Here is a 14,788-nt window from a genome sequence, read left to right on the forward strand (position 1 = left end):
AGGATTGAATTACAAGTACAAGAAACTATAAGCAGAAACCAAAAGCAAAAGTAATATACTAAATTAAAGCATAACATATTCAGCACAAGCTCTTTAAATTAAGTGCATAATGATGTTAAATAAAGTATAAAAACTATGGAAAAGAAATACAAATTAATAAAATTATTATGAAAAATATTATCATGTAATCATTTCTCCTTAACCATTACATAAAATGGCTGAGAATTTCAACAAAAGTTGAGGCAAAAAAAAAAATCATGCTGAATCTAACTACTCCTTATAACTAATTTATCAAATGTATCAATCAATTACTTGAAATAGCATGTAATCCCTCGACAATGTAGGAAGTTAATGATGTTTTTTGACTCGTTTCCTACATTGTTTGTTGCTTTTACCTTGTTTTAGGATGAATCTATTGTCCTTGTCAAAATCTCTATTGATCACATCCTTGCAAATGCTCTTTCTGAGGCTTTTCTCCAGCGAAGTAAGCATCTGGAAACTATCCACATTGAACACAAACTGCCGATCAGGGTAAGATCCTATTTTTTTGAGCTCCTCCACACTAGCATCCTTCACCCCGAGGGCATATAAAGTGACTCCTGAGCGCCTCAACTCAGCAGCTGGGGCGGTGACATCATCTTGTGACTCGCCATCAGTGATGACGACTGCAATCTGCTTAACACCGAGAGCTTTCCTGCTGCCCCTCCTCCTAGTAAAGAGATTGTCCTTGGCAAACTTCAAGGCCGCACCAGTTGCGGTTCCTCCGCCTCTGTATGGTATGATTTTAATATAGTTCAGAATATCACTTTTATTAACGAAACTGTCCAAGTAGAATTCAGCACTGGGTCTGTCATTGTAAAGAATCAGTCCCACCCTCACATTTTCAGAGTCCACCTCAAGGCCACTAATTGTGCGGTGGATGAAACGTTTCACTAGTTGAAAGTTGCTACTTGTGATACTACCCGATTCGTCCACAATAAACACAATATCTGCCACTTGGGCTGATGTGCAATCTGTTTAAAGACAATAAAAATACATTAATATAGGTTAACAAGTCGTAAATACTGTGGTAAAATTGAACAGTAGCAAATATCACAAAATTACACATATTATTAACGTTATAGTTGTATATTACAGTGTTAAACTGCATGGTTTTCAGTTTGTTTTACTGGTTTACTTATTCATTTTGCTAAACAAGACAACAATACGAAGCTCTCTGTTGCCCCCTTAAGCTCTGGAGTAGAAAAGGTGTTTATGAGATGTTACAACAGATTGACTGACATGCAACATGTTAATGTTTCTCTGAAAAAAAAATCAGCCTTTGAGATAAATTATGTTTACTGTTTGGTTGAATTGCAAAACTTATATATAGAATAAAACAGCTTCTATGTAACGCATATGACTGCAGTCATCATCTCATTTTAATCAAAAATATTATTTATGTCTTGTGTGTCAAACTTACTTAATGCCTTAAAGAACATATCATTTGTAATGTGCTGTTATGTCTGTTAATAACAATGACGTAGGATGTATAATGATGTAGGAATATAATAACAATGTATTTGTTCGCAGTTAAAATAAAGGCAAACTAACCTCCTGTAACATTGAAAACTTCTGTTTGCTGAATTCGTTTTGTGATATCTGCTGCAACATCAATAATATTCTGGTCAACCTGGAAAGTGCGTAGCGTAGGTGAAAGGTAGCGTAAATTTGCTTCCAATCTGATATCAAAAATGGTCACATCCTCATTCCTCATTGTTCGTATGGCCCTCAGAGTGGAGTCGTAAGAGTTCCCTGTTCTCAGCACCAGCAGATACTGTTTGTAACCTTTAGCAATTCTGCTGCCAGACGCCGTGTTAAGAAAGTGAGTACGAACGTAATCTATGGCCAGTCCTAATTTTCGCTCTCCATTGGGCCTGGGCTTGAACCGATTTATGTATCCTTTGGCTTTTTCAGTTACTTTGTAGTCATTAAACAGGAACTCCTTGACGACATTCTCTCCAAATTGAGCCAGTGCTATCTTATAAGATCCATCGCCCACACTGAGCTGCGTAGCCAGTTCGTTGAGAAGTTCCCTTATCTGCTGTGTTTCTTTCTGGGCCAAACTATCCACCAGGACAAATACATCAGCAAACTTTGGAGCAATGGCTAAAACAGACACAAAATGAATAATTGACATCTATTTTATATATTTGCACATATAGATACATGAATATTCAACATATTACACAGTTATTGCTTATAACATATCCAGCAGTTATGGTCATTTAGTAAATAAGAAGCCATTCACACATAAAAATATTAAAATTTGAACAAAACATAAAATTAAACCTTCAAAGAAAAATTAATAGCTAATTTAAATATAACTGTATATAAATAGTATTAACACTGTACCAGGTGTAAACCGTTATCTTGCTTGGCCACTTGTGATTGGATTGCCAGAGACAAATTCAGAAATCAGGTAGTATACAGGCTTGTTGAATTCTGATCATAGTTTTTAAAACTTAAATTTACCTTTCCCCTGATCCCTCATCAAGATACACACTGCCTCCTTCATGGTGGTCGTCAGTCCTTGCAGTGCTTGGTAATTCTCAATATTAACCACAAAACGCTCAGGTGGTTTGTTGGCGATGGCCTTTAAGTTAGTCATATTTTTTTGATCGACAGCAATGGCAAAGATGATAATACCCTTCTGTCGCAGATCTTCAGCAGGTCTTTTTATATCATCGGCTGAGTCTCCATCTGTGATCACCACAACAATCTGAGGCACTTTTATATTGATACGGCTTCCACCCGCTCTCGTGAAATAGCTGTCCTTAAGGAAATTCATGGCTTTTCCAATGAACGTGCCTCCTGTTCGGTATGGAAGGTTATCTATTTTCTTAAACAGCTCCGCTTTGTTTGCATATTCCCCTATCAGAAACTCTTTTTGGGGATCGGTGCTGAACCGAGCAAGGCCAACTTGTACCTTTTTAGTGTCAATTTCCAAACCATCCACGAAAGTGTGCATGAACGTCTTAACCTCCTGGAAGTCTCGAGTACTGATGCTGCTAGAACTATCCACAAGGAATACAATGTCATATTGTGGATTTTCATCCAGGCATCCTATCAATGAGAGTATAATAGGCAACACATGAAAATTAAGACATATTTAAGTGTCATAAATCACACAAATATACACTACTGTTCAGAATTTGGGGGTTGGCAGGATTTTTTAATGTTAAGTCCTGTTATGTCAAGTCAGTTATGTCATCAAGGCTGCATTTATTTGATCAAAAATACACTAAATCAGTTTTAAAATAACTACTTTCTATTTTAATAGATATTTTTTAATGTAATTTATTCCTGTGATGGCAAAGCTGAATTTTCAACAGCAATTACTCCAGTCTTTGGTGTCACGTGATCCTTCAGAAATCATTCTCAAAGATGCTGATTTGATGCTCAAGACACATTTTGAAAGAGTTGTGCTGCTTAATATTTTTGTGGGAAACATGATACATTTTTTTCATATTTTTTGATGAATAGAAAGTAAAAAAAAAATAGAATTTACTTGTTACAGTCTGTACTGTCACTTGTGATCAACTAAGTGCATTTTCCTTGCTGAATAGGCTAAATGTTTTCTTTTTATTCAAAATAAAAATCTTACTGACCAAACTTTTGAACGGTAGTATATATAGAATCAAAAATCCCAATACAAATGATAAATACAATTAAAAAAAACACATATAACATTCATCATCAATAGTATCAATAGCATTAATTTTCTGTGGGCTGTGGGCCATGTTAAAATAAAAGTCCATATATTATTTAGGAAATTGTTCATTGTCAGTAAATTAGACATGGCAAGTAGTCTGAAAGGTGTTTACCTGTTTGCTGTGCAGTGCTTACAAGGAAACATGATATAATGATTAAACCAGAAAGAAATATCCACATCTTCCCCATTGTCTGAGTACGTCCCGAAGACCTTAACAGAAAGAAAAAAAAAAGAAAGAAATCATTTTAGCATGATACTTCCAATAAATTTAGTATCACCTGATACTAACTTGACCCCTAACTTGAGCAAGATGCTCCTTACACCACTGGACGTCTGGGCCCGTATTTATGAAAAATCTTAGTGCTAAGAGTTGCTCCTAGTTACAAATTCTAAGAATTCTAAGTTTCCTCTTAAAATGAACGAAAAGATGCTAGTAAAGAAAAAAGTAATTCATCAGAAAACATCTTAACCCTTAAAAGACGTCTTAGGATCCAAAATTGTTAGGAGTATGAAGGAGTACTTTTAAGAGGCTTAAGAGTTTTTTAGCAGTGGAGAAAATGGACGAAACGTGAAGAGGGAGAAGAAATGTGTTGCACACAATGCATGACAGTGAGTTAATAAGACGCTATATATATATATATATATATATATATATATATATATATATATATATATATATACATATATATAATGTGTGTGTGTGTGTGTGAGAGAGAGAGAGAGTGTGAAGTAAAACACCTCCTTGAAGTTGGCCCCCACCCAACGCAAAACGTCGCCAAAATAGTCTCATTTGTTTGTGCTTCGTTTGTGCCGGTAAAAGTTTCGTTTGTGCTGCTTCGGTTTTTAATATATTAGACATTTACTTTGTAAATGGCGATTACGTCCCCAGCCCCCACATGCTCCAAATTCACCCAAAACGGCTTCATTCGTTTGTGCCGGTAATATTTTCGTTTGTGTTGCTTCGATTTTTAAAATATTAGCCATTGAAATATAGGCGCTGACGTCACTCAGCCCCCCACATGCTCCAAATTCACGAAAAAAAAAAGGTCTTGTTTGTTTGTGCCGTAAAAATTTTCGTTTGTGCTGCTACGGTTTTTAAGAAAATAATAGCCTATTTAATGGTCTTTTTCTGAGGTCACTCACTCAAATATACTAAATATTTTAATTAATAATTAAAATTATTAATTATTTAATTAATAATTATTATTAATTAAATAATAATTAATTATTTTAATTATAAAATAATTAAGTAGTAATTATTTATTACTAAACTAGTGCTTTCTCAGTCAGTGTCGGCTGCAAAGATGAAGTTGCCAAAAGCCGACGCTGACAGCCATCTCCACAGTAGGCTAATGGACGGGCCCCTGGCTGTGTCGGCGCCGACACATCAGACCAAGCTGTATTCATGTTACCATAACTCTTCTACCGTTTGCACTATCGAAATAATTCTCGAGACAATATGCGCTTTTCGGCAATATATGGCTTATTACGGTCATTTTTTGCGCTCCGTCAACAAATGACTGCAGATTTCCGGGAGAGCGGGAAGGCAGAATTTGAATGGAGAGATAGGGAGAGCGGAGTTTTGGATTGCATAAAATAATAAACAAAATGAACAAAAACATGGTGAAGGAGTAAACAGCACAAGAGTCGATTAGGATGATTTTTGATGAGACTTTTTCATATGTGGTGTGTGCATCGCTATAATGAGTCCGTGCATGTAAATGTATGGGTGTATGCATGTGTAAATGTGTGCGTGTATGACCAAAAAAGCCTCCTGAATGAAAACTGTGCAACCCAGTGTCCCAAAAATACTTGTATATATGTATTATAGTTGAATTTTGTAAGAAGTGTTGGATTATTTCGATCATGATTTTTCTCTTTTTTTTCCTAAATAAAAAACAGAAAAATTATTCCTGTTTTTTTTTTTTTTTTTTAAATTCTGCTTACAAACTCAACACACAAGATTAATGGTCAAAAACTGTACTTTTTTGAAAGTCATTTGTTTTCTGAAAAAAATGACACCTTGCACTTGAAAATAGCACATTCTGTTAGAATTTTACAGTCAAATAAACAAAATATGTGAAAATTACCTATTTTACCCTTAGGTTTTAATAGAGAAATGCACCTTTCATATGGACCACATAATTAGAGAAGATTTGTTTTTTATTTGAATTGGTTTGTTTAATAGTAGACATTTCAAGATTTCTGTAGATTTGTGTCTGCGAGCCGGTTCATTGTTGTGACGCGCTCCATTCACGGAGACTGCATGAGACAAAAAGCACATCCAAAAATGAGGAGCAGGCCAATTTGAAGTTCTTTCCGCAGGGAAAAAAAAATAAATTGCGAGAGATTGCATGGGCGCCTCCATATCATACAGTAAGCGCGATAATACTCCCACACTCCTCATAGGCACTTGAAATGCGCCTATATAGCGATTTTATTATTCATATATAAAAAAAATAATAATAATATCCTGTACTGGTCATATTTAGCCTACTAATAGCCCAGCTCCCCATCAATGATCTAGCACAGAGATATAGTTCTAAACTGAACGTGCGGGAGAAGCATTAGACTACTTCTAATTTGGCCAAAGAAAACTTGTTAAATTTTTGTCTAAATTAATTTGTGCATTTTTCAAATGTTTACTTAAGGTGCAAAAAGTCATAAACAAAAATCTAATAAATAAATAAAAAATCAACATTTTACTTTTTCGGGCAGCATTTTGTGTGTAAGGTTCTAATTTCAAATTTTTCGTCATGGTTAAAAAAGGTAAAACGAATGAACGCAAAAGTATTGAATCAGGGTATCTTCCGATCATTCGTTTTTCAATTTAATATTAAAAACAGAAAAATAAGAAAACGGTTCCTTTTTTCGTTTTTTAATTTTTCAAAAAAATGAAAAAACAAGAATTATGCTTGATTTTCCCTTTTTACTTTCAGGGCTAGAAAATGAATAAATGGATAAATGATCAGCAAAATCTGAGCAGAACCGATCACCGCGAGATGCATGCCGGTTAGAAAAGTGTCAGAGTTAGGCTATGTCAGACTTCTGATGTCATGCAGAAGTGTGCCAAAACTCTCGCGACGGCAAGGCGGTTGTGCCAGATTGAGCAGTCGCGCGCAGTTGCTCTCCACTTACTGTGCTGATCAAAAGCATGATGGGAAACGACTGACTGACGACACAGCTTAATGCTCATTGGTTCAGACAACCTTGATGCTGTGCTCTCTTCTGAAATGTTTTATTTTTTTTACCTGGTTTCATGTGATTATGTATTTAAATCATGCATGAATATTCCCAAACACTATGACAGTGCGATCTATGTGTGAGATATGTGATTGTTGTAATATTTCTATAAAAATCTAAAATACATGTTTGTATTCAAGTAAAAATGAATGGCAACTACACGGAATTAAAGAGCAAGCCCTTTGAGTGTCTTGTTCATCATATTTAAATCATATAAAAGCAACAGAACTGAAATTATATCATGTTTATTAGAACTGTCCGTCCTGACTGCGCTTATTTCACTGCTCCCCTCACTGCAGCCGCCTACAGCTAGGCGAGGCGAGGCGAGGCGCATCTCAACCAAGCCTAGTTATTAGGTGTGTTAGACTTGAAGCGGCGCCATCTGCTCTCTTATCGCTCTCACGGTGCTTTGATGTCATACACTGATCATTCTGCGCAGCGCCGCTTCAAGTCGAACACACCTTTTGTCTTTTCCTCCCTCAGAGCTGCTCTCAGATTGGTCCTAAATCACTTTTAAGCTAAGACTCCTGGTTAGAAATTTTTAAGCTAAATTAAGAGCTCTCTAAAAGGATTCTTAGAATCTTTAAGAATACAGGCCCTGCTTTTTATAAAAAGTGAATTAAAAATATATTTAAAAAATAAAAAGTCAAAGAAACACATCAGAAAGATACAATTATTCCTTAAACAGGGAACAATGCAATAGCATTATTGTTGATGTTCAGATAAAAATGTCAAAATACTAAAAATATAGCAATTTAGTAAATGTGAAATGAGTCTGCCTGTCTGTTTGTCTGCTACCCAAATGAACTAAAAACATAATAACCAAATAAATTAGCTACTACAGTGAGGCAAACAAAAGTGTTTATTTTTTCCTCTTAAGAAATGTTTGAGTTGGAATGACAGCAGAGAGCATGTTTCACACACAAACCAGCTGTGAAATTTAAGGTCAACTGAGGGCCTGTCTAAACCTTCAAGCTCTCATAGACCAAGACCCCAACTCTTTCATGTGGTAAGAAGAAAGGAATACCAATCTGTTCCTGGCATGAAGAACACAACCTCTTAAAGACAGGACCCAACAACCACATAAATGTTAGACTTCCCATAGTCCCATGTAATGTTTTCAGTTGCTAAGATTTTGTCTTATTCTGAAGAAAAAAAACTTTGCTATTCTTGGGCTGGTCAGCATAGGGAGAGATAAAGGTCAGTATATTTTGTTGTTATTTTTCATGAATCAAATTCAGTCACATTCTACTTTGCCTTCCATGAGGCAATGGACACATCTGTATCCGCTTGCTTCTCTCCATTCATGTTTTTGAGAGGTACAAATATCCTATGCATAGAAAATAAAACATATGCCCGTCATCCCAAAGTATAAGGGCTCAAAGGAAATCACATCTAATCTGCATTCTGCTCGTTTGCTCTCATGCTTAATAAAATGGTCTTCTATAATAGAATCACAAATGAGAGACACATGGAGCCTATATCTGTTTCAGGCACTCTAACCACTGATCTATAATAGAGAATTATATATATAGATTATATTATATTATATCATTATATATAGATCAGTGGCTCTAACAGAACTTGCATATTACAACATTTTTCTAACACAACTTTTTCATTAGAATGCTAATCTGTTCCAGGATTTACAAATACAGCCATTAACAAGATTTTTATGTCTTGTGTTTCAGAATGCTATTATTTCCTATCAAATGTGCATTCCAAACAACTTCTTTCAGTAATTCTCCAGCATCGTGCCTCCAGTTGAATTCATTTATGAGCTGCTCAGTTGAGCTGGACGGTGCAGTTGCTTTAATGTGGTCTGCTGTTCTTGAAACACTTTCAGTATAAAGAATAGAAAAATTTAGAACATTTCCGACAGATTAAGGTTTTAATAAAAGAAAAAGAAAATTCAATACAAAGGCAAAAAAACTGTGATTTAGATTTTTCAGAAATCATTCTAATATGCTGATCCACTGCTCAAGAAACATGTATAATTATCAGTGTTGAAAACAGTTTTGCTGCTGAATAATTCTGTGATATCAAGCATTTGTCTTTTTTTGGGATTCTTTGATAAATAGAAAATTTTTGATAAATTTTGATCAATTTAATATTTCATTCAGTAAAAAATATTGTTGACCCTAAACTTTTGAATGGCAGTATATATAAAAATACTATCAGACTGAATTTTGTTTATTTAACTAATTTATTATTATCACTATAATTATCATCATTTTATTTTAATTAAATCAACAAAATAAGATCTGTATCTGTTTGGATTCCATTATCATTTTGTTGTATAACTGCTTAAACTCACTGCAAACTGTGGTAACCAGGATTTTATTCTTCTCCCACATTAAATGACACCCCAGTACAGGATGAAAAAAAATGGCCCACTCATGTTCTATGCCATTAAAAATGTCAACAGTTTTGATAAAATTGATTTGGACAGAAAAACAAATAATATCCAAACTTCCCAAAAGAGTTTTAAACCCTTATACCAGAACCAACTGAGTGTAAAACTGTTGTGAGGCCCATATGTTTAAGGGAAAGAGGAAAGATAGATCAAATATTGTGCACATGGAAGTAATTAAACTGTGAAGAGACAGTTGACTGATTGAGAAAACCAAAACCAGAGGTCATGACATGTCAGTGAGGCAAATCTTTGCATGCACGTTTATTTCATACTTGTTTCATGAATAAAGTACTCTGTAAATCATCTGATGACCCTAACATCTGAGCAAATGAAAGCCTTTAGACACAGCTAAATCATGATTATTTGTTTCTTAACAGTAAACGACTGATTACAGCACAATCTTTTAATTCTAATAATTTACTGATTTTAAGTCAGAAATTGATTTTGGAGATAGGTAAAATGCCACTAGATCAGGCATCAGAAACCTTTGGCATCCATGCCACCACTGGAATGTGGAAAATAAACAATACACAAGTGATAAGGGAGAGACAGGAATATCATGCCATTCAGTTATAGTAATATAATATAATGGTAAGGATGACATTACAGAGAATATACCTAGGAAAATGATTGGGGGAAAAATCCCAACCCTATGCACTTGATCTGATTCCAATCAAACAACCAGTTGCCTTGAAATCTAGACCTTTACTAGAATTGTATTCCACAATGGCAAACGTTCAAGAGTTGCCAGACACCATGTGGCAATGCACAACACATCCGATGAGGTAAACAAACGCCTTTGATGCTCTCTTCTAATTACTCCCATTTATTTTGCATACTGACCGTGTCTATAACACAGCTGCATATGTCACATATGATGTAAACAATCATGGTACTATGCTTTTTGTATGATCAAGCATGATGACAGCATAGAACATATGGATCTGATCACCTCTAACTGGAGCTCCAGATGTGCAATTACGTTGCCGTTTAAAATCCCTAAACCCAAGAGCACATTTGTTGGCCTACATATACCAGATTAGCTAACTAACACCTTAGAAACCCTTCTGAACACGTTAATTAATTAAAAAAGACCTCCATGACCTTCAGACTTCAAGGCATTGTCCAACCATTCAAATTTTGTCTAGATAAAATTTCCGTTCTGTTAGTTTACCAGACATTCTAAAACTGTTCTTTCACAACTGTTTTATGTGCAATTTAATCGCTGTAAAAATGAAGAATATATTTCATATGTGAGGAGCTTAAAGGGATAGTTCACCCAAAAATGAAAATTTGATGTTTATCTGCTTACCCCCAGGGCATCCAAGATGTAGGTGACTTTGTTTCTTCAGTAGAACACAAACGAAGATTTTTAACTCAAACCTTTGCAGTCTGTCAGTCCTATAATGCAAGTCAATAAGCACACAATCTTTGAGAGTAAAAAAAACATGCACAAACAAATCCAAATTAAAACCTTGAGTTTTTGGTAATTGCGCTTATCCTGATTGTTCAAACCGACTTAAACCTAAAAGATTACATTTGCTCGCGTGAAGTGTTGCGCGTATCCGGGAGTGTTGACTTTTCAAATTGCGTAAACTACCCCAGAGCACATACAGACGTCACGCACCGGATGCCGTGCACGCTCTCAGGGCAGTTGGACATAGTGGTGTATTAGAGGTAAAAAATTATAAAAAATACTGTTCAGTTTCTCGCACAAACCAATTGTTTCGTATCTAAGGACATCAATGTATCGTCACGATCCGCAGGGTTTAATTTGGATTTGTCTGTGCATGTTTTTTTTACTCTCAAAGATTGTGTGCCCATTGACTTGCATTATAGGACTGACAGACTGCAACAGTTTGAGTTACAAATCTCCATTTGTGTTCTACTGAAGAAACAAAGTCACCTACATCTTGGATGCCCTGGGGGTAAGCAGATAAACATCAAATTTTCATTTTTGGGTGAACTATCCCTTTAAGTTGTGTGCCTCCTCAGGAACTGTTGCAACAACACTGCATTTCCCCCTCATTTCCAAATCAGACCAGGCCCCTATCTGATTGGCGACGCTGTATGCAAGCCTTCAGGACTGAAGGAAATTCCTGCTAATGAAATGGCATATCTCAGACCACTCCAGAACAAGCAACAAATCTATCATATTCACGCAGGCATGGAGAAAAAGATGAAGACGTTTTAAACACATTAAACAAATACTTACAATAGGCATAACCAAAACTGAACAACTTGTGCCTTCTTTTTCAGCAGGTTTCTGTAGAATATTCCCAATTCATTTGCTACATTTCTTATTTCAGGAAGCGTTCATTTTAATGAGAAAAACAATGAATTTTTTTAAATCACCAATCAATTTTTAGGTTTCAGGATTTTTTACACTAAACTTTATTTAAGCATGATTCTCAACTATGTTATAAAATATATAACAAAATGTTTTGTTAAAATTATTAAGTAAATAATAATTAAAAATAATAATTTAAGTGAATTGTCAAGTTCACTTAACTTTTTTTTTACTATTATTATTTACTTCATCATTTTAAGGCAACGAGTTTCCTCAATTTTTTTAAGTTAAGTCAACTTATCACTTTTTACAGTGTATCAGTATATCCAACATTGTGCTGTTTGCTCAGCTCCAGCTGCATTTAGATGAATGCACAGATTTCTGTGCAATGAAAAAACAACAAGAGAGTTTAGAAGACTGTTAGGAATATTTAAGATCATTGTCAGTATAATGCTTTTGACCAGTGCATGTTACTTGTTTAGCACATTATAAAAGAGATGTGCAGAATTAATATACTATCTGTTGACACGATAATAAATGGATGATCTTGTCACCAGGGACCACATTTTAGATAAATGAGAACACAGTCTGCCTCTCACACTCCCCAACTTTAGCCATATATCTTGGGAACAATTCCAGACAACCACACATGGGCCTTCACCTCAAGCTGTTCTGGCTTTAGTCAACTCCCAAACCCAGCCCTGGAAGTTATCTTGAAGCAGTGTAGAATCAAACACTGGTGAATAGATCAAAAAAGTGCATGGATCCCCCATGAAAGATGTCAAAAAGACCTGGCTAATTTTAAATTGTAAATTTGGCCACACATGAATTTTATATTGCACGACCAAAGTAAAACATAAATGTTTGCATACCCACTTTACTATCCTTTGTGTTAAAACAGCTATCTTAACTCAGAACATGTGCTCTTTCTGTAAGATGAGAAGAGGCTCCTACACATAGTCCACATACCATTACAGCTTTCTGTTTCAGGCAGCCCATTTCCTTTTTAAATTAAAGAAATAGTTCACCCCAAAAATGAAAATTTGATGTTTATCTGCTTACCCCAGGGCATCCAAGATGTAGGTGACTTTGTTTCTTCAGTAGAACACAAACGAAGATTTTAACTCAAACCTTTGCAGTCTGTCAGTCCTATAATGCAAGTCAATAAGCACACAATCTTTGAGAGTAAAAAACATGCACAAACAAATCCAAATTAAAACCTTGAGTTTTTGGTAATTGCGCTTATCCTGATTGTTCAAACCGACTTAAACCTAAAAGATTACATTTGCTCGCGTGAAGTGTTGCGCGTATCCGGGAGTGTTGACTTTTCAAATTGCGTAAACTACCCCAGAGCACATACAGACGTCACGCACCGGATGCCGTGCACGCCTCAGGGCAGTTGGACATAGTGGTGTATTAGAGGTAAAAATTATAAAAATACTGTTCAGTTTCGCACAAACCAATTGTTTCGTATCTAAGGACATCAATGTATCGTCACGATCCGCAGGGTTTAATTTGGATTTGTCTGTGCATGTTTTTACTCTCAAAGATTGTGTGCCCATTGACTTGCATTATAGGACTGACAGACTGCAACAGTTTGAGTTACAAATCTCCATTTGTGTTCTACTGAAGAAACAAAGTCACCTACATCTTGGATGCCCTGGGGGTAAGCAGATAAACATCAAATTTTCATTTTTGGGTGAACTATCCCTTTAAGTTGTGTGCCTCCTCAGGAACTGTTGCAACAACACTGCATTTCCCCCTCATTTCCAAATCAGACCAGGCCCCTATCTGATTGGCGACGCTGTATGCAAGCCTTCAGGACTGAAGGAAATTCCTGCTAATGAAATGGCATATCTCAGACCACTCCAGAACAAGCAACAAATCTATCATATTCACGCAGGCATGGAGAAAAAGATGAAGACGTTTTAAACACATTAAACAAATACTTACAATAGGCATAACCAAAACTGAACAACTTGTGCCTTCTTTTTCAGCAGGTTTCTGTAGAATATTCCCAATTCATTTGCTACATTTCTTATTTCAGGAAGCGTTCATTTTAATGAGAAAAAACAATGAATGACGACTAAATCTGGTTAGCCCAGTTAGCACCTACTGGTGGACACTCGTAACTACACTATCTGGTTAAGTCGCTTTCTTTGGTGATGACCATAAAAACTTGCTGTGTAAACGAAATGTAAATATTTCATTATATTACAGTATATTTTTTACCAGTTTTCTTTATTTATTTATTTAGTTTGTTAGTAAATACTATTTCCCCCCTTATCTATAGCTTACTACTTTTCACGGCATATCAAGATAGTTTGCACACTTTTAAGAGACCTCAAAAAAAAAAACGGCCACTAGTTAAAAAAACAAATCTAGGCTACATAATATAACGAAATAATTGCTTTTTATATATGACGTGCAAAAAAAAAAAAAAAAAAAAAACGTTAAATAAAAATTGCATTTAAAATTCAACTTAAATGTAAAATTTAAATTTAAAATTCATTTAAAAACGTGCAAAAGCATTTGCAGGTAGGCTATGTAAAAGGAGACATGTTTAACTGTTAAAAAATATCGTTATCATCACCATCATTATTATAATTAAGTATAACCTTAACACATTTTTTTAAACAAGGTTTTCAATCAAATGCAAGCAGAGTTAGGCAACTTTAAACTCTCATATTTCTAGCAGTGCTTAGTCCTCTCCAAACACTTGCGCAGCCACTCATATCTTATTATAATAAAAACACACACAACAATAATTTTCAGCAAAAACGGAAGCAATGCCTCTGCATGCAAGAATGAAGCGTGTGCACTTACTGTATATCTGTAGGAGCGGGAGACAACAATCTCACTGCACGAGCGCGTCTGTGCATAGACCGTGTGACCACTCCTTACTGAACCCCCTCCCCCGCCGTATCTTCATTTTTTTCATGAACTACCAAGTTTATGAATATATTTCAATGCATTTGGAAAATTGTATCGAAATAATATTCGTTTTTATATAGCTCATTACAACAAACTTATATTAATATACTAATATTCACATTTTATTTTACAAAACATATAGCCTATAGCA

The 14,788-nt window shown here is 35.3% G+C and overlaps 1 protein-coding gene across 1 annotated transcript in view; it reads right to left on the minus strand.

Annotated features, from left to right (window-relative positions):
* col6a4a (collagen, type VI, alpha 4a) overlaps positions 1 to 14,577 on the minus strand; it is a 33,189-nt gene extending 18,612 nt beyond the window's left edge. The window contains 5 exon segments of the mRNA XM_058745759.1: positions 396 to 1,013; positions 1,594 to 2,148; positions 2,515 to 3,105; positions 3,867 to 3,964; positions 14,530 to 14,577. Coding sequence (XP_058601742.1) covers positions 396 to 1,013; positions 1,594 to 2,148; positions 2,515 to 3,105; positions 3,867 to 3,942 — 1,840 coding nt within the window. The 5' untranslated portion in view covers positions 3,943 to 3,964; positions 14,530 to 14,577.
* Between the last annotated feature and the right edge of the window lie 211 nt (positions 14,578 to 14,788).

The sequence above is a fragment of the Onychostoma macrolepis genome, chromosome 16, assembly GCF_012432095.1.
Source record: "Onychostoma macrolepis isolate SWU-2019 chromosome 16, ASM1243209v1, whole genome shotgun sequence".
Lineage (NCBI taxonomy): Eukaryota > Metazoa > Chordata > Actinopteri > Cypriniformes > Cyprinidae > Onychostoma > Onychostoma macrolepis.